Genomic DNA, 26,986 nt, shown 5'->3' with positions numbered 1-26,986 from the left:
AGGGAGCAAACTGCGGTTCTCTGAGCACCCTCTGGGGCCCCTTTTCTATAGAGAGCATGAGTCTCTGTCCCTTAGTGGGATGGACTCTGTCCCTTAGTGGGACAGGGCCAGGGAAGCCCATGGTTTACAGTTTTCCAGAACAACCTATGAGGCTGGGTGTGAGTGTATGTAAGTGAGTCCTTCCAGATAAGTCTACATAAAGCTTGACTGTGCCCCTCCTTGGTGCCCACCCAGGCATCATCTATAATAAAACTAACGTGATCTCTGTTTGTCTAGTGCTTTCTAAGACCTCAGCCTGGGAGGAGAAGGGAAGACCCTGTGGATGTTCCCCCTGAAATTTCAGGCTCTGTACACGGCCTGGCAACACAAATGGGGTTCGGCTTTGGGGCCGCAGATCTCAGGAGCACCACCCAGCAGGCTGATGACCACGTGGGAGCTGTGTGGGGAAGTGACTCCCGGTGGCACTGGCTTTGCAGCTATACCCTTGGCTGGAAACCAGTGTGGGTCCCAGGTAGCCGTGTGAGGTGGCCACACAGGCAGCTGACCTTGGCCTGGGCGAGGCAGGCACAGCACCTACTGAAGCAGGTGCTGGACAGGAATTACATCCCTTGAAAAATATCTGTGCCCCAGTAAACACTCTCCTGGACAAGGAAAACATTTGGATCACTTTCCAAGATTCGAAAGACTATGTATGCATGTTTTTTTTTCACCCAGGTGAACTAAAAGACAGGTAATACAAAGAACAGAGAGCACACATTTAGCACCTACTGTTTGTGGTGGGCCAAATACCGGCCCCAAAGATGTCAAATCTTGTCTCCTGGAATTTGTGCTGGGAAGTACCTTTTATGGAAAAGGAGTATCTGAAGATGTGATTAAGTGAAGGATCCTGAGACAGGAAGACTCTGCTGGATTACTCTGATGGGCCTAAATGCAAACACAAATATATTTAGAAGTGGAGCTTTGACTGAACCCAGGAGAGGGAAGGATGTGACCAAGGAGGCTGAGAAGGGACCGACCCCCATCCAGTGACACTGGCTTTGGACCCCTGGCCTCCAGAATGGTGAGAGAGTGAACATGCACCATATGAAGCCCAGGGGGTGGTGGTCACAGTGACAATAGGGACAGATTAGCCTGCCCTGAGCATCTGCATCATAGCAAGCTTGCATGGCTGTCCCATTATCGTGCCCTGCAGCTTACCAATGAAGAAACTGAAGCACAGATAGGATCAGCTACTTCCATGGAGCCCCCATCTAGGGAGTGCAGGAGTCAGGACAGTGCCCTGGCGGTCTGGTCCTAGAGCCCCAGGTGACTCAGTGTTTGCTGTGGGCACAGAAAAGGTGCTAGGCCGGGTGCCGCAGGGTGGCTGTGAAGGGCATTCCCGGCTCCAGGAGCAAGCTGCATGCTGCTAGGGTCCTGGGAGGCCGTGCCCCATCTGTGGGCTCCAGGGACATGCACACCTCTCCTCATGCCTCGAGCTCAATTTTTTGCTTCTGCATGGAGAAGGTCTGACACACGATAGGTGCTCAAGAGATGCCGGGTGAATGAATTAATTACAAATTAAGTGATATGTTATAGCTTCATTTTGCAGAGCCCCAGAGTGTGGCTTCCCTCAGGTGGGGGGCCTCTGGGTCCACAGAAAGTGGGACTTCATGCAGGGGAGTCTGCAGGGGCAGGGCTGTGACCTGGACTTCATGCAGTGGCAGGGCAGAGCTGTGACCAGCCTGGGGCGACCCTCCCGCGTTGGCTCCTCTGCAGCATGTTGGTCCAAGGGTGCCATGCAGATTCCCCTGACATCCCGCAGCTCCTGCTCAGAGCTCCTAAGCCCTGACACTGCACCGCTCAATTCACATGGGGCCTCGTGTCTCGGGACCAGGTGCTAACAAATACAGAGGGGATTTAGGTAACGGGCTGGCCTGACAGGTGTCAGAGCCCCCACGGGGCAGCAGCGTCCCTCCACCAGTGGTCTCAGCGAGATTAGAAGGAAGGCCAGTGGCCCTTCGGTAGCAGATGCAGACCCAGCCCAGGTGGCCACAAACCTCGGGGGCAATCTGCTGAGGGAGAACCAGAGCTGCTCGTTTATGGAAAACAGTGATGAGCTGTTCCTCGTGTCCACCAAGGAGACTATCGCTGAAGGGGAATGTGGGCACACACCCTGCTTGTCTCTACTCCTCCCTCCTCTTGCCCGGGGGAGGGGGATCACTGTCTGCAGGTGGCCTTGGGAGGAAGGTGCTGGTGGGGTGGGCCCGGCTGCTTCCAGGTTCTTCCCCGGGGAAGCTTGATTCTCTGCTCCTCCGTGAGGTAGGCTTGCTACTGGATGCCTTTCAGGCTGGATTGTGTCCCATCTGATTCCTGAACTTGTCCTGGGGCAGCGTCCATGGCCTCTGAGCCCCTCCGGGCATCTGCCTCCCACGAGATCCTGGAGACAAAGCAGATCTCCCACTTCCTAGCTGCTGCAGCAAGGAGTGTAGGAAGGTTCAAGGCCATGCTTCTGGAGGCCGGGAGACAGATTTGGGGCTGAAGTCTGGGAAGGGATGTAGTGCAAGGCCAGGGCTGACAGGGGGCGGCAGGGTGGATGATATGGGTCCTGAGTAAAGATCCAGGCTTGGGACTGGGGCTGGGCCTTCCACGCTGGGGTGTGTCAGAGGAGCGAGCCCTGGAGATCCTGCTGGGCCACCTGCCACCCCTCCAGGGATGATAGAAGTCCAGTCACACTTGCCCCAAGGAGGTGGCTGGGATGAAACCACTGAAAAATGGCATGTTCTCTGCGGACATTAGCGAGGTCCCTGAGGCAGCAGGTGTTGCCATGGTCCAGAATATCCATGGTGTGGCTTCCTCCCATGAGGCCTTCCCTGGGGTGCTCCCCAGGACTGGATTGACCTGTCTACTTTGTTGTGGGGCCATCCAGCTTCCTGCCCTGCTTACTCCCTGTCCTGCTCAAGTGGACAGAATTGGATCCCTGGACAGACAGCCAATGGGAGATGGCAGACCTGAACCAGGGACAGAGGAAAGGTGCCAAGGGCTCAGGCAGGCTTGCAGGTCTGGGCTCGACCACAGAATCAGAGAGCCTTTGTTTCGGGGGGTTGAGGAGGACAATCAAGGGGTGCCGAGAGAGATGAGAGAGGCTGAGGTCAGCGCCCTCAGAGGCCAAGTTCGATGCTGTGTCTGAGGACATGTCCCCGAGTAAGGGATTAGGGGGACAGGCTGAGGTGTGGTGAGACACCAGTGAAAGCAAGTGACTAGGAAGTGAGCCCAGGGGTCCTGCCAGAGTCTGAAGCCTGGTCCTCGGGTGTTACATATGCAGGAATGGGAGCAGGGTGAGGTGTAGTAGAAGCATCTAGAAAGTCCAGAGCCATCCTTGGTGCTTGCGTCCTCGGACTTCCTTCTGCAGCAAGCTAGGAGCTGGAGTTCGCTAGGTTTCTCCCATGAAAGACTATCTCCTCTCTTCCTACTGCCATGGCCCCCAAGCTCACAGCCCACACTTTTCTTTCACTTTAGAGCGAAGTCCAGGATGTGCAGAGGCACCTACCAGGTCTGACTTCCCATGGATTCTTAAGGAAACAGGCAGACCTGAACTGGAACCTTGTCCGTCTTCCCTCCCTTCTGGCCTGTCCCTGCCCTGAAGCATGGTGAAGGAGAAGCTCGCATCGTTTAAAATGTGTGGGCAGCTCTTGAAATGAAAGACTTAAACCTGATTCGTGTTCTAAAATACAAAGTTCCAGATTCTCTTCTCTGTGCTAGGTGCCGAGGGTCTGGGCAGGAGGAGGGACATGGAGATTGAACGTCAACCGTTAATTAACATCCCACCTGGGAGGACCATGCTTTGAGGCCGGCCTCTCCATATCTGGACAAATAATACTCTTCTAAGGATCTGCACGCTAAAAAACACATGCTAAGGTCTCATGCTTTCCGCCTCAGTCAGAATATTGAGTTTTTCAGAACACAATGGAAGGTATTAGCTCTTCTGCGACTGCTCAGGGGAGAGAGAACCATGGATTTTTTCTTTTTTTTTTTTTTTTTTTTTGAGAATCCTCAGTGGTGTAAGAAGGTTGAATGGAAGGGCTCCTGGGTGGCTCAGTGGTTGAGCATCTGCCTTCAGCCCAGGTCATGAGCCTGGGGTCCCAGGATCGAGTTCCATGTTGGGCTCCATGCTCAGCAGAGAGGCTTCTTCTCCCTCTCCTCCCCAGTCATGCTCTCTCTGTGGTCCTTTCTATCTCATAAAATAAATAAATCTTTAAAAAGAAAAGGAAAAGAAAGTTGAATGGAGCCCTGTTCCATCATGCAGGCAGCTAATGGGTATGGAAGGCTGCTGTGTGCTGGGGCCCCAAGCCCCTTTGTGGGAGAGACACACAGTGGGCAGACACCCCAGGAGAGTGCAGACAGTGAGCAAGGCACACCTGGAGACAGACACTATGAGGCCAGGTGAAGGAGGGAGGGAAGAAAGCTGGTCAGTGGATAGAACGTGATTATCTGCTCTAGAAAGGGGTTTTTGATAAATCTTACAACGTGAAAAGACAGGAGAAAATCACGGTGTTGCCCCAGACTATCTGATCAACTGTGCTTCTTTCTGTGAAGTGATCTGCATTGATGCTGCATGGGGTGTGTCCCTGCTAAGAGGGGCCTGGCCAATGTTTGAGGCACCTAGAGTTCGAAAGATTTAATCTGTCTTATTATATATTTAGTGTACTTTCAAATTCCACATCGTCTTGACGGATGCAATCAGGTCTGTACACTTACCAAATTGGATTTGGCTTGAAGATGTTTCAGAAACACCAGCCAAACCCATTGGTTCTTTTGAGGGAACAGGTATAGAAAGTTGGAGAGGGAGAAGCTTCTACTTGCCCTCTTCGGTAAAAACCGTGAGTTTGAATTCCCCGGAAGAAATGATGGCTCAGTTATGGGGCATCAGTGGGAATGTTTGTATCCTGGTGATTTTACAGACCAACAGCTAGTTTTGCTCATAAAAGTAACATGAAGAATGTGGTGATAAACTCTGGTCCTAGTCCATAAAATAATTATCATGTGGTTACTGATTTGGAATTTCGTAATCCGGGAATTTAGATTTTTGTCATCTCATGAAGATAGAATGAGACAGCTGAACGAAAATTGCTCACTAATGGAGTCATGACGTTAATTAGCTGTACATGGCAAGGTTTTCCATTTGAATCTGTCCTGGGGCATTAAGCGCAGCACACACTGTAGTGTTTGTTAAGTGTCGATGAGATTCTTTATCTCTGGAAATTATCCAGGCTTTTCCCAGATTCTTTTGCAAAGAGAAACACTGGGTTCTCTTCTCCCATGAGTTTCGTGAGCTTCATGAAGTTTTTGCAGTTATTCAAGGTATTTACATGGGAAAACTGAATCAGATTGGTCACAAAGATTTGCTGTGCAGTTCTTGGCCTTCAGTCTGCAGAAATGCTAAATTCTGTTCAAGAGATGCAATCTTTATTCTGGAAGGATCACTGGAATTATTTCCCATGTAAGTCAACTGGACTTGGAAGCAGGCATTGGAGCTAGGAAAACATTGATGGTCATGTTGGATTTGATCTTTACTGATCAGTTACTACCAACTACGCTTTTCCATTTTTTCCACTTTTCATTTAAATGCATTAAATTTCATTCATATTGAAAATTTTCTAAACTTATAGAGCAATTTCTACATTCCAGACATGATTCTAGGTCCTTTATAAATAGTAACTTATCTCATCCTCATATCCACCTTCATTGTGTCTATTACAAGGGCTAGAAAATGAGGTCTCTTGAGAATTAGGAAACGTGCCCACGGTCATATCCTGGCATTCTCCATCTTATGATAGTTACCTGACAAATATTTTAACTTAATTTAATATCAATTGAATAATTAATTTAATACTTCAGTTTTCCTTTGCAGTATATGTGTACTTTTAAGAGCATGTGATTAAATTTTACTTCCATAACAGAATCTAAGATTTTAGTTTCCATTTTTCCTTTAAATATAGCTGACATACCACATTACTTTAGTTTCAAGTGTTAAGAAAATTTAATCTATTTTAGGTACTTATATATTTTTTTAGTGTCTTCTCTTGTCATTCTCTGTCTTCTATGCTTTCTCATTTTCATTTTTTGGTTTCTAGTCTCTGGGGTTTTATATATATATATATATATATATATATATATTCAAAATCTCATTACTTTTCTCTCCTCATATATCCTCCTTATCTTTACCACGGTATTTACAGAAGGGTTTTAGGTTCATTCTCTGATATTTGAAGTTATGAATGAAGTAGTACAAGTATATGAGGCAGGTTCCCTCATCTGTAGGATAGAATTTCAGAAGAATTTCATTTGCTTTTCTGCCCCTTCTTCCCTGTGTGCTTCTTGAAAATATTATGTGGGATGTGAAAACAATTATTTTTATTAACCTCATTTAGTTATATACACATACGCATATGTGTTGGCTTTTTCAATAATTGCCTTTGTAGTTCGGTAATGTCAGCAGTTACCCCAACCCTGTTTACCATTTTAACGCTAAACAACACTCATGGAGTACCATATTTCCCAAATAATAAGCACATAAGTATTTAGATCTTTCCAAAGTTGAAAAAAAAAACTACACTTATGCTATTCTAGCCAAAATTCATGGCAAAATGCACAGCCAGACACATCCTGTAAAAACACCAAGACATGTGCTGCTCCTAGGAGAAACCAGGCTGAAGAGCAAAACAGGCCATCATGAAAATGAACCCAAACTTGCTTCCAGACTTGCTCTCCTCTGCAAAAGCAAATATCAGACCACAGCGGTGATATATTTGAAAGGAAAAAAATGCTGTGGTTTGGACATTTTATTCCAAATCAGCCTTGTCATAAGTCAGGGGACAGAAGCACGTTGCAAGGCTTGCCCTGCCATCCCTCGCCAGTGACAGTGTGACTTGCTCAAACTCTTCCATCCTCTTCCTTGGGGATGCTCTGCTCCACTGGGGCCTCTGTTCCTGTGGTCAGTTGCAGGGGGAAACAGGGACGTGTAGGCGCTCTTCTGTGCTCCGCATTACATCCTTGCATCTAACCATAAGGCAACGAGAGGCACTGCTGTCACTCCTGTCCTGGATAAGGAAACTGAGGCCCAAAAAGATTGGGGTAAGCAGGAAAGGCCGTGGCGGAGTGACTGGACACATCAGGAAGGACACAGGGTGACCCTGAGTCTGGAAGGAGAGGGTGGAGACAGCTCCCTGTTGGAGCTGCCGCTCAGGAATTCACTGAAGGATTCACTGTGTGGTTACATTTGAAAAATAAAAGAAAGGGAGGAAAATGAAGAAGAAGAAAACCAATTTTTATAAAAGGGAAACCAGAGGAAAGCCGTGGGGGTGGTGCTTGGGCCCTGGTGCCCCTTCCCCGCTCAGGGCCGCCCAGTGGTGGCTGCACTCCCCAGACCCCAGACCGGTCCCAGAGGGCGGATGCTGCCTGCAGGTGGAGCCCGGGTCCCTGCCCCCCTGGACTCCACCTGCTTGAGGACTTACCAGACCAGCCAGCGGTGGTGGCCCATGCTCACCACAGGGGATGGGGACATGCCCAGAGCAGCAACTGGAAGCTCTCCAGGCAATTCAACAGAGGTGCTTCATATCACCTGAATCCATTAATTAAAAAAAAAAAAAATGAGGATTGTGTATTGTATGTCTACTTCATTTCTTTGTTCTAGTAATTCATTTTTATCTCATTAAAAAACCTATCTGCTCCAGTGTGGGAAGAAGGGGATGGCTCCTCACCAACGTGCTGTTCGAAAAGCAAGGTTCTGGATACTTTTTCTCAGTGGGTGACTCCTCAAGACTCACACTGCTTCTGTTCTTCCTAAAATTTACTGGGAACAACCTTCCAGTTCCTGTGTGAGTGACAGCCTCGTGTGTTGCTTGCCGTCCTGCCCTGTAATGACACATGCCCTGAATGTGCTGCTATGAGGGCACGTTCCATGGATGGGCATGTTGAACAAGAAACTCCTCCAAATAGGAGCATTTTTAAACTCTTCCATACTGATATTTTTTAACAATTTTATTTATTTATTTGACAGAGAGACCAAGAGAGAGAGAGGGAGAGCACAAGCGGGGGGGTGGGGGTGGCAGGCAGAGGAAGAGGGAAAAGTAGGCTCCGTGCTCCGCAGGACTCTATCCAGGACCCTGCGATCATGACCTGAGCTGAACGCAGATGCTTAACCCACGAGTCCCCATGTGCCCCTTTTTCCATACTGTTAGAGGGCATCCTACCTCTCCTCTTTCCTCTTGGAGGGTAGCTCTGGGAACTAGAACCCTGGGGCTCATCTCCACTCCCTCTGCCTCTCAAGGTTCCCAGGAAAGGGGTCACTTATTCAGTTGGAGAGTTTAGAAGAATAAACCAGGCCTCCCGACCCCTCCTATACCTCTTCCCTCTTGAGAACATGTGCCCTTAATCTGGTTGGTCCCCACTGTAGTGCATAGATGCTACCCCCTCAAACAGGGTGAACTGGAAGGCCTCAGGTTGGTGGGAGGAGAACATTTAATGTCCAGGAACATTGATGACATAATTAGGGGGAGCCATGGTACAGGTGAAGGTTTGGGGTGGGCTTTGTATTTTAGACTTTGGGGCCTTTTGGACTATGTAAATGTTTGGTTTAGCCAAACATTCCAATTTTTTCACCTGACCCAGCTGCCATTTTAGCACTAGAGCAAGAATCAGAAGTGCTAAGCTTCAGGCTCCCGGACTCTCTGACTTTGGTTGGGGGCTGCAGCTCTGGGGACCCCCTCTGCTGACGCACAGAACCTGCAGGGCACAAGCTGAGTGCGGTGCCAAGGTAGGAGGCACTCAGCCAAGGTGTGGTGTGTGGCCATGACATGCACTTGCCTCAAAGGTGCGGGGAGAAAGAGGCAGCTGTAATTGTTTCTACTTCCAGAATGGCAAAGGAGGAAGATTCCAGGATGTCACCCAGGGAGGTTCCTTCTGAGGAAGCGGGATCCAGGAAAGGAAGGACAAGCACTGCCTGAGTGCCTTTATCAATGATTTCTCCTCCATGTGGAATTCAATCCACCCTCTCTCCTTGCTTGTTTTCCAGATGCTCCCTGAAGCTTGTGGCTTCTGTCTGGTCATAACACTGTGGAGCATCCTGAGGAGTCCTTTCTGCCCATCATGAATTCGTTTTTCTAATTGTTTACAGACTCAGGGTGGCTCATGGTGAATAAGAACAACTCAGGCCAACATAACGCGCGTTCTATTAAGTTAACGACATTCAATTTAAAAAGCATTCTTAATTTTGAGATGATGCATTTACCATATTCTTTCTTACCTTAGAAAAATGGAAGCCTGCCAACTGGAAGTTGATGTTCTTTTAGAGTTTTCATTTGCAAATTTTACTAGGCTGTAAAATCCAGAACTCTGCTTCACATTCCCTGCTGTCTGTCCTGGCAACAAGCTGCTCACTTATAATATCTTGATTACTCTCAAATTGTTTTCATTTGTGTGATTATCTACTTTCTAATGTGCACCAGTCCTCTCTCTTAAGGAAACTTAACATCCGTTCATTTCTCCACAAACCCATTGAACACATGTGTGTACAGGCCATCATTTCTCACCTGATTTCTGATAACCTAGTCCATGCTGGTCCCGCCCTCTAGCCTGGCCACGTGGAGTCCCTTCCTCACCCTGATCCGATGATGTCCTAAGTAAACTCTTGCAATCCCGCACATGGCCCTCCCATCCATTCAGGAAGATCAGATGAGCATCCCACAGGAGGACAGGGCAAAGAAGGAGCTGGCCATGAATGGGGTGAATGTGGGGTGAGCTCCCTCGAATATGTTGGCAAAGCCAGAGGCAGAAATGGGAAAGACTCTGGAAGCAGTGGTCCTTGGCGATATCAACTTTTATGTTCTAGAGCGAATCAGAGCACTGCAGGAGAGCAGAGGGTTGCTTGGCAGAGGCCTGTTGGAGAGGGGAGTGGGATCCAGAAGAGGTAAGTGTTGCCAAAGGAAGTGGATCATGCCCTCCACCATGGCTACTTGAAGAGGACAGAGAGGATCCTGTTAGCCAGGCTGTCAGCAGCCATCAGTGTGGACAGCTCCTGCCTGAGATCAGACAGCGGTCAAGAACGTGGACGGGACAAAGTACAGAAGATCCTACACGGCAATGTCAGGGACCCAGCATTTGGGGAATTCAGAGGTCACATCTATGTGGACCTTGTTGTCCAAAACCCACCTCTGTGCTCCCACTCGGAAACGTAACTGGAAGACAGAGCTGAGGATGAAGAGGAACAATAGCTTTATTGCTTTGTGAGGAGGGCAGGAGGTGAAGGCCTTCCAAACTGCAACCCTCTCCCCTCCCCACCCCAGAGGAAGGGGCTGGGGGTTTTACAGGGAAATGCAGATCTAGTGGTTTCCACAGGAATCATGCCCTGAAATGTGCATGCAGCCACCTTGATTTTTCTGCAACTGTATGCTTTTAAGGCACCTCAACACGGCCTCCTGCAAAAGCCAGAAGGAAGTTTCTTGAAACTCTTGGTACTTCCTGTCCAGGAAAGGCTCTGCCTTCTGTGAAACAAGAACACGGAACCTTGTAATAGAGGAGGCAGGTTAGAAGTGAAATATACAGAGAATGACTACTCACTCATCACATACTCAGGCCAGCAGAATCTGCAGGAACAAATTATAAACACAGCTAGTGGAGCAGGTTAGAGAGAAGGTCAGAGCTCTAAAAGCAATCAGAAAATACATGATATAGGAAACAAAAAAGGGAAAACATCAAATTGGCATCAGAAGATGCTCAGAAAAGCATGTGGATAGCTAGTTTCCACGTCCAGTGGAACAGGATCAGGGCTGAGAGAGGCCAGGTACGTCTACTCCCGGGTACTGTTCCCCATAAGCCCAGCCAGGAGTGGCCAGGGCCTTGCTCGGGGAGGATTGAGGAGGATCGGCCAGGACAATGGGTAGAAGCCCTATCATGTGAAATCCTCATTGACATTGTAAGAAATGTTAAGTCAGGAAACATGAACTTCACAACTGAGGAAATGCAGGTAAGACTGAAAGCTTACCAATCAAAACCAGGGGGGAAATGAGCTACCAACTTATATACCAAAGACCTATGTATTTACATTAAAAAGTATAATCATGTGTTATTAGCAGAATAATTCCAAAGAAGCCCACATTAATTTTTTTAAAGATTTTATTTATTTATTCATGAGAGAGAGAGAGAGAGAGGCAGAGACAGAGGCAGAGGGAAAGCAGGCTCCCTGCAGGGACCCCGATGCACGGGATCCCCTCCATCCCAGGACCCCTGGATCATGCCCTGAGCCAAAGGCAGACACTAAACTGCTGAGCCACCCAGGAGCCCCCAGAAGCCCACATTAATTGATGTGTCCTTAAAAAAATACCGTAAGTCCAAACACACACACACACACACACACACACACAAATAGGATGCAAGACGACCACTCCTGCAGTTCCCTGCATTTCTTCCTAAAATACAACCATTCTTGAAAATACCTTTTCAATGTATGGCTTTCCCACTGGAAGGGCTCACTTTTTGCCCTTCATAAGCTCCATGAAGAAAGGGCCTCCCTGGTGGGCTCCAAGTAAGATGACTTACTTCAAATGACAGACAGCCTGACACAAATAACACACACATTTGCATACTCCAGCCAAACTACTACTATTGCACATGCTCCCACGTGCAGGCACACTCTGTCACACACACAGATAAACCATTTCAAGGTACGGTCACTTCACTGGCAACCAGCCTCGGATACAACCCTGTCCCCAGCAGACCCCCAAGGAGTCCCCTATTTGTCCCCTGCCAGTCCTCCCTGCCTCGGAGCTGCCTGGGAAGCTCCATCTCAGCCTTGGCTGCTCACAGAATCCTCTGAGGAACATTACAAATGCAGGTGCACAGGCCCCACACCCATGATGTCAGTCTCTAGTGACGGGGCCCAGGAATCAGGATGTTTGCAGCCTCTGGGAGGCCACTCAGGCAGAAAAGGAGGAGGACTGCTGCCCTGGGAGCCTTCTCAGGGCACACAAGGGCTTACCGGGCCCCCCAACTTAGGAGTCCTTCTAGGAGGGGGCACCTGCAGGTGCTAGGGGAGCAGCATGCTTCTTCCAGGAACCAGGACCTGGAACCGCTAACCTGCTGAGCTCTTAGGCTGGATTCACTTGTGTTCTGGTCAGTAGGCCTGGGGATGAATAGGGGGTCAGGCATGCATGTCCACGATATCATTTCTACTGGACATTCCTTCCTGGTCCATAGAAAACTTACTGTATTGTGCAGATTGTGTCAGATTGCTAGGGTCGCTGTCACAAAGCACCACAGACGAGGTGGCCTGAACAGGTACGGATGGTCTCCTGGTGCCGGAAGTGGACAGTCCAAGCTCGAGGAGGTGCAGGGTTGGCTCCTTCCAAGGCTGCGAAGGAGAATGTGTTCGGAGCTGCTCCACTAGGGTCTCGGGGGCTCTGACGATCTTTAGCATTCCATGGCGTGCAGAGGCATCTGCTAGTCTCTGCTTTCATGTGCGCAAGGCCTTCTCCCTGTTTCCAAAATTCATGAGAGCACTCATGAGCAAGTGCAACCAGACGAGCAGACCCGGTCCTCCCCACCTGGCAGCCAGCCAGCGCACAGGTCCCAGAGCAGAAGGAAATGCTTCTCCTTCCATGTTGCGGGGTTTTGTCTGATGCAACTACAGCTGAACGATACACCGAACTTCAAGATTTATTTTGCTCTTGTACTCACTAGAAGAAAATACGTACAGCAGGAGCCAGTGTGATTTGGGGCCAGGTGACATGAGGGAACAGTGCTGAGTCTTGTTTCCTAAGGTTTTCTAGTGACTAATCCTCAGATGCCTATTACCTTATGAAGAACTTCAGCATTGGGAGTGGGGGAGAGAATCATGGGGGAATTTATGTCAAAGTCAAATAATAATAACAAATAATAGGGGTGCCTTGGTGGCTCAATTGGTTGAGCATCAACTCTTGATTTTGGCTCAGGTCATGATCTCAGGGTGGTGAGATCGAGCTTTGTGTCTGGCTCACAGTCTGGACATGGAGGCTGGTTAAGACTCTCTCCCTCTGCCTCTGCCCCTTCCCCTTTTAAAAATATCTATGTATGATTATAAACCTGTCATAAATAATAACACTAAATGATTGAATTTTCTATAATCTAATATTTGAGCTAAATTTCTAGGTGTTTAATCACAAAGGGAAAGGGACTTATAAATGCCACGTTTTGAATTTAGGAATCTAAGCTTGTCTGTCTCATTGGCTCCCAATTTCCCTTTTGCTTCTTTCCAAGAGTCAAGTCTCACAGTGAGGGAGGAGACCAGGTTCCGGAACAGACTCAGCATTGGAGTCAGACACTGAAGCTCTGAAGCTCTGGGGCTTCTTGGGAAAGATCTTGGGAAGGATCCTTGGACCCAGAGACTGAAGGTGTCCTCTTAGCCCCAGCAGGCTGACTTGCTGAGGTTCCTCCGGGACTCATGAGGGTCTCTGGAGGAAATGCAGGGGCTGCGTGTTACATCTGCCACCCACTCTGCAAGAGCGGTTCCTCCAGCATCTTCTGATTCCCTAACTCTTGTACTAAGCCAGACTTCAGGGGAGCTCTCAACTTCAGATCACCCACAAGACACACACCCTGTCCTAACCTCTCACTCCACGAATGTAAAGCTTCTTACATCAAAAATGTCCTTCCCTTGTTTCTGATTGTGGTATTATTTCACACTGTGCAGGTACTTTTGCCACTTGTAGGCCCATAAAGCATCTTTCAGAGAAGTGCTGTGGGGCCAGACCAGCTGACCCAGCCTCAGCTCAGGTAACAGTGACCTCCCCCACCCCCACTTCTGATGCCAATTTCAAACCTGGCTGTCTCCTGAGCTTCTGATCAGATGGCTCTAGATTGATCCAAGGGACCTGCTCCGTAGGTTCAGTTAATTTACTAGAGTGGCTCACAGAACTTAGAGAAACATTTCACTCCCTAGATCACCGGTTTGTTTTAATAGGATATAACTCAGGAACAGTGGAATGGGAAGTGATGCATGGGGCAGGGTCTGGGGGCAGGGTCTGGGGGCAGCGCAAGGAGCTTCCACACTCTCTGATGCTCCACGTTCCCTGTTCCCTGACTCTCCACCTGTTCACCAACGTGGAGCTCTCTGAACCCCGTCCCTTTGGGGGGTTTATGGAGGCTTCCTTACACATAGGCATGAGTGATTAAATCATTGGCCACTGGTAATTGAACAAAACCTCCAGCCAGTCTCCCCTTCCTTGGGAAGTGAGGAGGTCAGAAGTGGGATTGGAAGTTCACATTCTGATCCCCAGGTTGGCACTCCAAGCAACCAGCTCCCTTCACTGGATGCAAAGTCACCTTATTAACATAACAAAAGGCACCTTTGTGGCTCTCTACTTAGGAAATTCCAAGGGTTTTAGAAGCTCTGCCTGAAATGGAAAGACCAACTATATGTATCTTACTAGAAATCACAAATCTCATCCTTCCACGTTGTTCCCAAGCCATTCTTTTTTTTTTTTTTTTTTAAGATTTATTTATATATTTATTCATGAGAGACACCGAGAGAGGCAGAGACACAGGCAGAGGGAGAAGCAGGCTCCCTGTGGGGACCCAGGGCCCAGGGATCAAGACCTTAGCCAAAGGCAGAAGCTCAACCACTGAGCCAGACAGGCGTCCTTCCAGGCCATTCTTATACCCACTTCACCAGGCTCCGTCCTCAAGGCTCCCAGCCTGACCCCAGGCTGGAATTTGCTCCCCGAGTTATCCAGACACATTCCTAGTCTGGGATGAGCCCTGGATTCAGTGAGCAGCGAAAGGAACTGGAAAAGGCTCATCACTGGAAAGGACATTGTTTCTTCACAATGGAAAGAGACTCATTCAGTATTGTTGGGCTGGCTGAGAGACAGGGGCACCCAAAATGGCGGACACCTCAAATTGGGCCAAAATGGCTGATCTTCCCACCAAAGCAGCCATCATCTCCAGTAAATCAAAGCCTAGATGGGAAACCTAAACTTTCCATCCAGGGACCAACCCAGGGAAGTTGGGGACCCCCCATCATCTGTACTATCTCCACCCCCAGCCAATCACCTAGGGACACGGTGTTCCCTTGCCTAATTTGGAAAGGGACCCACCCGGATCGGACAGGAACCAATAAGGCTTAAAAACCCCCACACTCCCCAACCCGGGTGGCACTTCCCTGACTCTGGCCACCTCTCCGAGTCATTAAAAGCACTCTCGAACCTATTGCCTGGCTCTGCTGTTTTTTTTTTTTTTTTTTTTTTTTGAATTTCTCCCCATTCATTTTGGAAAAAACCTAACAAGTATTACTCAAAAAGAAAACAAAAAATCCTTAAACGGAATCCTTTTATACCAGCCATTCTTCTTTCATTCCATCTGTTTAAAGATATATATATATATATATATACACACACATACCCCTGGGTGTCTTCATGTGATCTTAGCTGAACTTGGAAAATCTGATCCCGTCGCTGGTTACATTCAGCGTAATTAGAAATAATTAGAGATTCATATTTCTCAAGTGTGCGATGCCCTGTACTCAAGACAGAAGGAACCGCTGCCTCCTGCAGAAACTTTGCCAGACTCGGATGCTCTGCCCAACCAACCTCGGCCTCCGATTCTCCCCAGGGTGAGCTCCCTCGCTGCCCTGCCCAGGGACCTGAAACAGACACTCTGCAGGAGCTGGAGCAAGGGGAGGTGGCAGGTGTTTTTAAGACCACCTCCAATGCAGGCAGGCCTTTTAGAACCGTTTTCACTTTGAGGAGGGTTTTCAAATAAATACACATGAAAGAGAGAGAGAGAAAGAGAGAGAGAGTGCCAGCCATTGCCAGCCTGGGGGTTCTGCCATCCAAGCCTGAGGTATCTGGCACTTCAGGACTGTCAGAGGTAAGAGATGTCTGCAGGTTCAAAGCCAGCTGAGCAGAGCAGAGCAAAGTAGCTGAGCAGAGACCACAGTCGCCTTTTCTCTCTCCACTTTCCTCTCCAAACTGTGCAAAACAGGCAAATCTGGGATAAAGTGAATGTGAAGGACAATAGAACCACAGGACCTGCAGGAGGTAAGTGGCCAGGGAGTAGAGGAGCCATTGGTGGAGCAGAGTGGCCACAGGCACGTGGTGAGAACACGCACTAGCACACATGCACTCACACGCGAGTGCATACGCATGCACACACAAGCGGGTACTGAGGCCCAAACGGCGCACATTTAAATGCGCACACACGTACGTTCACACACACCATCCTAGAACACTGACTGGGCTTATTGCCAGACCAGTAGACCAGGGCTCAAGCACCTGCAGCTCCCGGGGGCCCTCCGCAGCCCAGCCCCCAGGCTCCAGCCGGGCCCACAGGCATGCTTCACCCCAAGGCCTCCTAACGGATTGGTTTCCCCGCAGGCACCCAGCCGCCCCCGCCGGGCACACAGGCTCCCCAGGGCGGGTGGCCGCTCCCCCCGCCCCGCCCCGCCCCGGGGCCAGGAGCACCCCTGCATCCCAGGACGGACCTGGAAAGAGACGTGGCTGCAAGATCCAAGAGCCACGCACATCTGCACACTCAGAACCGCGCGACTCCGCGAAGCTGGGCGCCGCTGTCAGGCGCTCGATCTCCCACACGCGGGACCCCTGTGCACCCGCGGCCGCAGGTGTCTGCGCCCCAGGCCCCGCAGGTCGGCCCTGGGGGTGCGGGGCAGCGGGGCTGCAGGCACGGAGGGCGCCGGGACGGTGGCTCCAGCTGCACGCGCGCGCGCACACACGCGCACACACGCGCACACACGCGCACCCAGCCTGCGGGCCGCCTCTCCAGCCGGTGCCCACGGGGATCCTCCCCGCCCTCCTCCCCGCCGCCCTCTCCTCCGGCCTCTACCCTCCGCCTCGGGCTCCCCCCTGCCCTCTCCCTCCCGCTCCCCGGCCCGCCGCCCCCGCCGGCTCCCTCCGTCCCCCCACCCTCCTTCCCTCCCCCCCCGCCCGCCCTCCTCCCGCCGCGGCTCTCCCACGGTGCGGGCCGGGGCTCCTGCACCGCCCCCGCCCCCGCCCCCGCCGCCGCCGCCGCCTCTCCGCCCCCCGCGCGCCCGGAGGAGCCGCAGAGCTAACCCCGCGCGGAGAGGCTCCTGCGCGGCCCGGCCCGGCTCCCGGGCCCACGAGCAGCCGCCGGCCGGGGCCCTCCCGCGGCCCCGGGCACCTCGAGCGCCCCGGATGGAGCGGCGCGGTCTCCCCGCGGGGGCGCAGCGCGGGCGGCGGGCGCGGGGCGCGAGGGGCGGCCCGGCGCTGTGGGCGCTGCTGCTCGCGCAGGTGGCCGTGCAGGTGAGTCCCCGCAGGGGCGGGCGGGGGCCCCGCGGACGGGCTCCGCGCGGACGGGCTCCCCGCGGACGGGCTCCCCGCGGACGGGCTCCCCGCGGACGGGCTCCGGGGCCGGTCTCACCGAGGCGTGGCGGCTGTTTTCCAGCAGGCACCTGCGTGCTCCGTGGGACCCGCCGCGGCCTCGCCGGGGAGCCCGAGCGCCTGGCGTCCTCCCGGTTCCGCCGCGCGGCCCGACTGGCTGGAAGAAGGCGGTAAGTGAGCGGGGAAGGGGGGTTCGAGTCCTCCGCGAGGAGCGGCGAGCGTCCCCGGCTCGGCCGACCCCGCTAGGATGCTCGCCGCGGGAGCCAGCGCCCAGGACGCCCGCCGCATCTCCGTGTGTTCGTTCCCTTGGGACACAGTAACGCGCACCGGCGTCCTACCGTAAGCGGACGGAAAAAAGCAAGGCGTGCATATGTAATAAGAAAATTGAAAACGCAGGGAAAAATCCAGAGGCCTTACTAGTGTGTGCATTCAGGAGACCAAAAGGCGCTCACCACTTTCCCCACCCCTTCGCCCCCTCCTGACCCTCCAGGCTTTTTAAATTGCAGCTTCTCTGTAGATCCTGGACTACAGAGCGGGGGACGAAAGAAAGCCATTTTTGCTCAGCCCTTTACCATGTAGTATGAAGACGGATGCTCTTCAAAAGTTGGGACGCAGTTGAAATGTTGTGCAGAGAATGTCTCATTATCAGCCTTTTGTGACACCCTAAGCCCCGCGGGTTATCTCATACCATGATTCCGCGTACAAGTCTGATCCATTTGCAGTGCGTGGTTTTCCTTGTGCTGTTGGCAAGCAGCGGCTGTGAGTTTCAGGTCTCCAGGGAATGGATGGAGGTTAGGGCGGAGGGCACCTGTGGGGTGTCAGTTGCTGAGAGCTTTTTATCCGAACCCAATCCATTGGCAGTTGTTTGATATTTGCCCCGTGCACATTGGCAACAATCAATGGACATATCAAGTGTCAGTATTTTAGAGGGAGAACGAGGTTTGGTTACCCCAACGTATTTGCAGAAATTCTAGAAAAGTTAATAATTCAGAATTTTTGAATGTAGTTTCCCTTCCTTTATAAATATGGGAGTGTAACATGCACTATTTGAATTCGGTCCTACTGAATGAGTTCCATGCATAGTGTATGAATAAAGGGGTAGGTAGGCGAAGGCTGGAACAGAAGACCTTCTTTTCCACCACCAGAGGGCGCGAGAAGTAAGTGATATGAAATACTTGTAAATTCTCCTTGGGTAATTGCTAGAGAAAGGTGATTATCTATTTAAAGGTCACCTTCTAAAAAAAATAAATAAATAAAGGTCACCTTCTTCGGCTAGCCCTTGTCTTCCCTCATGTTTCCCTGGGGATGCATCCTACAATATGATCATCCATGTCACATTGTCCCTCTACACACACTTCCGAAAAAAGAGATTTGGGTCAACATTCTAGTTCTCGGAAATCACGAAAATTCCTCAGGGTCTCAGGACATTTTCAGAGTACTGTATAGCAGTTTACAGAAAACAAATTTTCTTTAAGGTCAGAGCATTCTAGACAGAGAACCGTTTCCAGGAGGAGAAGTTGAAGCCTGCCCACACAAGAGTGCTTCCCCTGCTCCTTGGGGAGACTGCGAGCTGGATGCCAGCCTGGCATGCGCCTCAAATCACCTGGCACCTCAGCTGGTGTCACAAGCCTAGCATTGCCATGACAACCGCATACCTCGCTTGGTCAGAAACTGGAGGGGAAGGTGTGAGCCATCACCAGTGAAGTCCTGGCTCAGTGGACACACCCCAGGCTCATACCTGCCCTCTGTGCGGTTTAGGTCTTGAATTCTGCAGGGCTAGGTTGAGGGAGCAGGTGTCAACTCGAGGGCTTTCAGGCCACCAGAGAAAAGACTCTGCCCAGCAGGTTACTTATTTCTACTTAGAACAGTAGAACCAGGGTAAAGCGCTTTATGTGCTGCTGGGGTCAGTGTACTGTTGGATATCTAGGTATCTGTTACACAGATTGGCTTTGGAATCACTCTTTCTGGCCCTAAGTTTTGTTGAACGCATAATTCAAACCGTGATTGCCAATTTTGCTCGGTGTCTGAAGCAATTATGCAGCAGGAAAGAGAACTCCCTCTACTCTTGAGGCCACAGCGGATAACTAAACTATTTTCAGACATTAAGTACACCCATTTCATTTTGGCTGATTCTGAATTGTTTTTCCTTAATAGGGGATTTTAATGCTTTTCCTACAAATATGCCTTTGGAATAAAAATAATGGCTCCTATTAAGAGCCAAGATGTATCACAGATTTGTTAGCTTTTTAATTCTAGAATAAGTTACGCTTCCAGGGCAAGGTTTGGAAGTTCTTTAGAAATGTGTTTCGTTGTTCATAATAGACCTGTTGTTTGTGTGTGTGCATTGGAAGATATATTGATTTACATTCAAACGTTCGGGTAACATGAGACAGCACAGTCTCTTTCAGGTTCCCCCGTGCTGTGCTTGTCAGGCTTTAACAACAGGCTCTCTAGAGCCTGGATTTATAACATTTTCTGGTTCCCATGGGGTAAATACTCACACCGTGGCTGCTTTCAAGCTGTGGATGTGATCTCACTGAGTACAGGGGTAGGATGCAAGGGGTGGAATCTGCTCTGTGCATCTCGTAGGAACCAGCCCTGCAGGCTCAGGTGGTCTACACCTCATGCATTCACTCTGAAACCAGAACGTGTTCGTAGACTTGATGCTGTGGTCAGAAAACCTCTTGAAGTTCTGGCCACTGCCTGGAGCAGTCATATATGAAGTTTCTCTCCTTAACCAAGTGTGTATAGGACACAGGTCTTATTTGAAGGATTTTCAAAGAGGAGTGCTGGATGGCTCAGTCGGTTGAGCATCCGACTCTTGATTTCAGCTCAGGTCATGATCTGGGTATCATGGGATCTAGCCCCACATCAGGCTCCATGCTCAACAGACAGTCTGCTTGAGATTATCCCCCCCTCTCTCTCTCCCTCTGTTTTCCCCCAGCATGCATGCTCTCTCTTTCTCTCTCTAAAACAAGTAAATAAAATCTTTTTTAAAAAGTTAAAAAAAAATAAGATTCTCAAAGACTAGGAATCACACCATATTTTTCTTGAAATCACAAGCCAGTAGTTGTGGGGATTATAATCTTAAAACATAAACTCAAAGGTTAAACTTTTTCAGTCTACTGCAGTTATATATTGATTTATTTCCAGATAGTAACATGTGTATGATTAGTTGCTATGCTTATTTTGTTCATTCATTGAATTCTTTAGCTATGAACTTATTTCACATTCATTTATACAAAACCAAGAGTACACATTTGATAGAAAGGTCTGCTGTTGGACTGACTAAATCAGGGTTTCCCCACCTTGGCAGTATTAATATCTTCTTCAGAGAGTCTGTCCTGGGCATTGAAGAATATGCAGCAGCATCGCTGGATTAGGTCCTTACATTCCAGGAGCACCACCATCGCCCTCCCACTTTGTGACTAATGGGGAATCACTCCAGTTGAGAACCAGTAGACTAAAGTGAAAAAACAGCTCTTTTTCCATCACGCATTTTCTTCATCATCCTTGGAAATGGATGGTCACTGATCACATAGGATGGCTTTGCTGTTTGAGGAGCTGGTGGCCTGGGGCCAGCACATACCATTCTTCAGAGCTGATTGTTACTTTCCATTAAGTAGTGTGGAGCTGGTCACTGAAAATGAAAATATATAAAGTGACTGTGAGAGAAGTCCTATTAAAAACAAAGCTAAAATAGGCAAATCTCATCCTGCATAATCATTTCTACCATCTGTATTTTACTATCATCTGTGTGCCTGATGTTATTTACATCAGTCTGTGTGCGGGAGGTGCTGCGTGTGTACTGGTGTGCTTCTGGGCATCTCTTCCCCGCCCCGTGTTGAGTGACATCATGTTGGTAATGGAGATCAGTGACCCTGGGAGTCTTACACCAGGGGAATTGGCAAACGCAGTAAAGCAGGCTGTTTATTTTTTCCCCTGAGATAGCTGGTCGTCTAGCATATATCAGCAGGATGCCGTATGTATTTATGTAAAAGAGCCTTATCAGTCACTATTTTGAGAGTACATATTAGAAGTCCCCTGCAGATAAAGGACACATATTATATGTCCTCCAAAACAAAGGTCATAAGAATATGGCTTATATCATCTGGAAACAATTTGATTATTTTCAGTGGTAATCATCTTTTTATGTGCAGTAAATTTGTTGGCCAGTGTTTGGAAGAGTCCACAGCCTCTGTTACAATAGAAATGGGCTTGGGGTGAGGGGGAGACGAGCTGTCCCCCGGAGTCCCAGGGGACAGGGTGAAAGGGACACCACTGCCACTTGCACCAGCCCCTCTCCTTGGTCCAAGAAGCAGGGGTGGGGGTGGGGGGTCTGGTGAGGATGGTGGTGGGTGGAACCCAAGATAAAGAGGTGTACAATCCTCACCTGTGTCTCAGAGCAGCCCAAAACAGCTTGGTATCCTCACACCAGACCAGCCAACCCCTGACTTGTTTCCCCCTTTCCCCTGTCATTGCCTACAGTTTAACCAGATTTGTTTACTTTATTGGTTTCCTAAGTAAAATATGAAATAGGCCCAATATGTTTTGCCCTCTGTGACACAGATGCCTTGCTTCACGTAGATATTGATGGTTGGTTGTCAGGTGGTCTGCCACGACCTGCTACGAGTGGCCCAGCTCACCCATTACTCTCCGGGGACCTGTGGATACCTGTATGGTGGGGCCAGGCACCTGGGCCAACAGGGGGCCCAGAAAGGTCGGCCATGAAAGCTCTTGCTCAGAGGAGATGGCCTCCTTGGGGTCACTGAGGCCAGAGCAATGGCCTCATTTATCCCGCCACTCAGTTGGTTTGGCTGCCTGGTCCTGGACACACACCTGGCCACAGGCTTCAGCATGGTGGGCTCCAGGCTGGGCCTAACCATCTGCAGCCTTCTCTGCCTCTCCTGACCCAGACCCAGCGTGTGCCATTTCTGATCATTGCTGGCTGCCAGGTCTATTCCAGTGTGATCTTTCCCAAACCCTGTTGGCACAGGGACACCTGCCCTGAAAGAGATTAGTTGTGAAGAAAAGCTCACTTTGGGGGCACCTGAGTATCTGCCTTGGGCTCAGGTCATGATCCCAAGGTCCTGGGATCAGGCTTCCCACAGGGAACCTGCTTCTCCCTCTGCCTATGTCTCTTCCTCTCTCTGTGTCTCTCATGAATAAATAAATAAAATTAAAAAAAAAAGAAAACTTGATTTTTTTCCAGAAAAAGCAATTATCTAAATACTGTTTCCTTCTGACCAAATGCCATTTCTGTGTTTTACCTTATGACTCCAAGAAGCATGTCCAACTCTCATTAAAGCTGAAAAGGGCCCTAAGAGCCCCTAACAGCCTCCTGATGGCACAGATTGGTAACGAAAGGAGCTACATAGCTTCCTTCTATGCTTTCCACAGAGAAGGAGAGAACTCAGGTGTACACCGGAGGTAAAACTGTCCTGGTCAGCTGCTGACACTCTGCAGGTCTGTGTGGGTGCCCTGAAATCTGACAGCCCCTTGGAGGCTTCTTGACATTTCAAAAAATGAGTTATTTGAATGTGTGTTAGGCTAGCATACTGTGAATTGGAGTGAGCAGAAGACCATGGTGTGCTTGGGGGAAGATGCTGGGTGGTAAACTCTGACGGAGTGTCAGGAATTCAGGCCTCTGAGCAGGTAAGTGGTGGGAGTCGGGGGGGCAGACCACACAGGAGCATTCCCACATGTTAGCATTTGGGATATGTCTGCATATGATTTGTAGGATTCCTTGACTTAACAATTAAATATTAAAATAGGAAGAAGCAAAGAATGCCCATCATAGTTGTCTTTTTAACTGCTTTCTGAGAAATCCTTGACATCTTCAAGCTAAAATTTCTTGTCAGCTCAATGAAGATCTCTATAAAAAAACAAAAAGCACAATTAAAAGAATATTTAGAACCATAACTGATTACATATTATCTTATCATGAGTGCAAAGTAAAATTTGTGAAATGTAATCCTAAAAGCCCATTTTCTGTTTTCTTTGATCTGTGATCACTTATTCCTTTGGAGCATCAGATTTTGTTGGATTGGGAATAGCACATCAGGGGCAACGGACACTTCACTAAAGTCCACTTTGAAGGCTTTCCCTTCTGACTCTGATTGTGCACATCCTAGAGCATGGATTTGAAGTGGACTCCATGCTGAAATTTCCTCCTATCATTTGGCAATGGATGATATTCCAAGACTGGCATCTGAATGATGTAATGTATTATATTCTAAGACTCCCCGATTCTTTTCAGAATTCTGATCTTACTCAGCCACACCTTCTCTTTGTCTTTCAGAATATGACCTGGTGTCTCCCTATGAAGTTGACCACAATGGAGACTTCTTGTCCCATGAGATCACACACCCTCGGAGGCGGAAGAGGGCGCTTGCCCAGCTTGGAGTGGAGCCTCTCCATCTCCGACTGAAGGGTTTCAGGCATGATTTCCACATGGAGCTGAGAGCTTCCAGCAACCTGGTGGCTCCTGGATTTATTGTGCAGACACTGGGGAAGGGAGGCACTAAATCTGTGCATGCCTTCTCGCCTGAGGATTTCTGTTTTTATCAAGGCTCTTTACGATCCCACAAAAATTCCACGGTGGCCCTCTCAACATGCAAAGGTTTGGTGAGTACAGCTCCTGCCACCTGTAGTGAGGTGTCAGGGTCAGTGGGGTGTGAAGGGCAGGGGGATGAGCTTTCCCTTGAGAGATTTTACTTGATTCCTACATTATTGCAGGACACATTTCTTCAGTCTGTAAAAGCAGGAGAAATTTGCCAAGTAATACTGTCTAAAATATGTTGTGCGGCCTTCTTTGGCCCATTTGGCGGTAGTGCATGTGCCCACGCTTCTGTTGTTGTTTTACAAGAACCTTGGAAGAGCATGCCAGCATGAAAATTAGACCTTATGGCCAGGTCTGAAGACAGGAACTTCTTGGGATGGTTCCACTGTAACTTTCTGGTCCATTGCTAGTGCTACAGAGATGTCTTCATTCTGAATAGAACAACAGTACTAAGCTGATTGACTGGGTGGATTATTTGATCAGATGCCTGGAAGCACTTTACCCCCTCCATTCTGTTGAGGATCATGTGCTTACAGATTAGGGCGTTCATTCCAAATGCGGTGATGAATCCAGGTCCGGGTGATTCAGTTCTTACCAGACCGATGATTCTGTGGTACCTTTTCCATTTTCTTAGTATCTGATTTAGACACCGAACATCACTTGAATGCTTCTGGTGGTCCCTTTGCCGGGACCCTTCAGGAAGGAGCAGCTGGCCCCGTTGAGAAAATGCCCCAAGCTGAAATCTTAATGCCTTGTCTTTTAATTTTCTTAAATAATTCCATATTGTTAGGGAAGAAAAACTTAATGGATGCTTAGGGTCTGGAGTACATTAATCAGTCACACACAGATGCACAAGATAATGACTTCAGTAGCTGGGTGAAAATGTGTGCCCAAAACCTTTGAAGGTCTTGACCATATTAAAGGTTTGACAAACAGGTTTTTGAGCATTTATTACATTTCTAGAAAATGCTTTAAGTCTCTCTTAAATTTCTTTCTCTCTTTGGAAAGAGGGAACTCAGAGTCTGCATCTTATAAAGATTTTGTATATGCGTGTGCGGCTACTGGATGCTGAAGGGGCACTTACTTGTAACCAGTCACTTCAAATTCTACATACATGCAAATGCTAAATCCTGCTAAACATTTTCAAGAACTGTGAACACCTGCTTTTCAGGGGAATCTGGAATGCGCTGATTCCATGTCTACTCTAATTTGTAAAGAGCTTTTGATTTGAGAATGGCTACAAAAGGGATTGGACAAGGATAAAGTGGTGATTTTATTGGTATAATTTTTATGATTGAAGGCAGTGTGGCTGATTTCTTCCATGTTTTCCCAAGAAAAACAGATCTTCCTTAATTAGAAGGCAAGAACTCTTCATATAATGCACTAAAGGAAGAGATCTCTTCCTTGGCTTTCTTTAACGAAGGCTGAGACCGGAAATGGCAGCCATCTGTGTGGTAGGGAGGTGTGCCATGCCTTCAGAGCTCATATTTTTGGATTTGTTTGTGGTGATTGGGCGAGGTGCTTCCTATTAACCCAGAGGGGGTGCAGGCTCACTGACACCCGAGTCCTGTGAGCCAAGGCTCTCCCGATGGCTGAGCCATGCCCTGGAGTCCATCCCATGAGCAGAGCTGGCTGGCAGGAGCTTGAGATTTCTGATTCTCTTTGATCTCCATAGGAGTTAACGGCACAAGTTGTAAGTGACAACTGCATGTAAGATAAAGAAGTGAAAAAAAGCAGGAAAAAAAAGGCTCCTCTGGATAATGAACCTTGGAATTTAATATCTTGGTCCCTGGAATAGAAACCTGTATGTTTCCACCATTAATCTTCCAAGTACACTAAACTTAACTTCACTGATATTTTGTAGGTGATCATTACAGACGTGACCTCAACTAGACTTATGAGTGAGGTTCAAGGGCATTTGCCATATGATAGGACAAATCAAAGGCATTTTAAAGGAGCAAAAAGGATGATAAGAAGTCCTTTGTCATTAGCCAGATAATAAACAATTTTGAATGGGATCGACCCTCAAGTAGCTGCCAAGTCTGTTATTTCCTTCTTGATTGATGGCTACCTCATGGCTCATCTTTCCAATCTCTTAAGGTATGAAGAAAAATGGCATATTATCACATTAGAGGAGGGCTCTTTTTTTCGTTTGTTTTTCTTATTGTTCTTGTTTTTTTAAATCTAATTAAATCCCAGGTAGATCTCAGTTAAGCTTTTTTTTTTCTTCAGTGTTTATGATTGACCCAGCTATCCACCAACAGTCAGGTGTCAGTAGAATTCTCTTTGGTTTACCTTCTTGTCCCTCACATCTTTTTGTAGATCTTCGTGGATAGAACATTTTGAAAACATCTTTGGTAGGGAGGGAAGAAAATCTATATTCTCTTCTTCTGATCTCACCTACAGTATGAGACTATCACCTGTAAGTTAAAATATGTTGCTTAGTGAAGAGTTTAATGTCTTCAGCTAGAGAACATGGTTGACAATTATGAGACAATGAAGTTTCCAATCTGATTGTTAGTTTTCTCCACTGGTTCTCTGCTTTTGTGTTTGGGAGCACTTTGCTCTAACAATGGATTTGAAGAACATCAGAATAGCTGATGGTCTTATTTATAGGAAATAAATATTATTGAAAAACTAAAATGAGTGTTTTCCTGAGGTTCTCTTGAATAATGAATGAGCTTCAGATCTGTGTTGCCTGATGAGAGAGACAGGGAACAGGCAGTGTCACTGCAGTGATGAAATAGGACACAACTGGGTGCCAAGAATTGCAGAGAGGGTGTGTCATCCTGCCTTGCAGGCACCCGTGGCAGCACCCATGTAGGGTTTTGGAGTAGTTTTGTCCAAGCTGAATCTTCACTGTAGAATTGGGGTGTGATGCCTGCTGGAGGAGGAATAGGATGCCCCAGGAAAGACTGCTAACATCTGTCAAGGTCACAGAACTTTCTATTGCATCATCTGTTAACTCTAGAAAGACCTCTAAAGTAGTCCTGATACTGCCACCAAGTATCTTGACTCAAAATATTTCTTATTTCACTAAGTAAGGTTATTTTTTTAAAAG

The 26,986-nt window shown here is 48.6% G+C and overlaps 1 protein-coding gene and 1 long non-coding RNA gene across 2 annotated transcripts in view; one reads left to right on the top strand and one right to left on the bottom strand.

Annotated features, from left to right (window-relative positions):
• Positions 1–763: 763 nt before the first annotated feature.
• LOC144302362 (uncharacterized) lies at positions 764–16,790 on the bottom strand. The gene is made up of 6 exons (XR_013369212.1): positions 16,490–16,790; positions 12,238–12,506; positions 7,737–7,890; positions 7,491–7,597; positions 1,198–7,089; positions 764–924 (listed from the first exon to the last, which is right to left on the bottom strand). It is a non-coding gene; the product is annotated as an uncharacterized LOC144302362 (long non-coding RNA).
• A 387-nt stretch (positions 16,791–17,177) lies between these two features.
• The window catches only part of ADAMTS16 (ADAM metallopeptidase with thrombospondin type 1 motif 16), a 148,689-nt gene continuing 138,880 nt past the window's right edge, over positions 17,178–26,986 (top strand). Inside the window, exons 1-3 of the mRNA XM_077879512.1 lie at positions 17,178–17,190; positions 17,300–17,533; positions 23,665–23,990. Coding sequence (XP_077735638.1) covers positions 17,178–17,190; positions 17,300–17,533; positions 23,665–23,990 — 573 coding nt within the window. The remainder of the gene's footprint in view (positions 17,191–17,299; positions 17,534–23,664; positions 23,991–26,986) is intronic.

This window comes from Canis aureus, chromosome 31 (genome assembly GCF_053574225.1).
Source record: "Canis aureus isolate CA01 chromosome 31, VMU_Caureus_v.1.0, whole genome shotgun sequence".
NCBI classification, from domain to species: Eukaryota; Metazoa; Chordata; class Mammalia; order Carnivora; family Canidae; genus Canis; species Canis aureus.
Note: the sequence above shows the minus strand (reverse complement) of the source record. Positions and strands in the feature narration are given on the sequence as shown.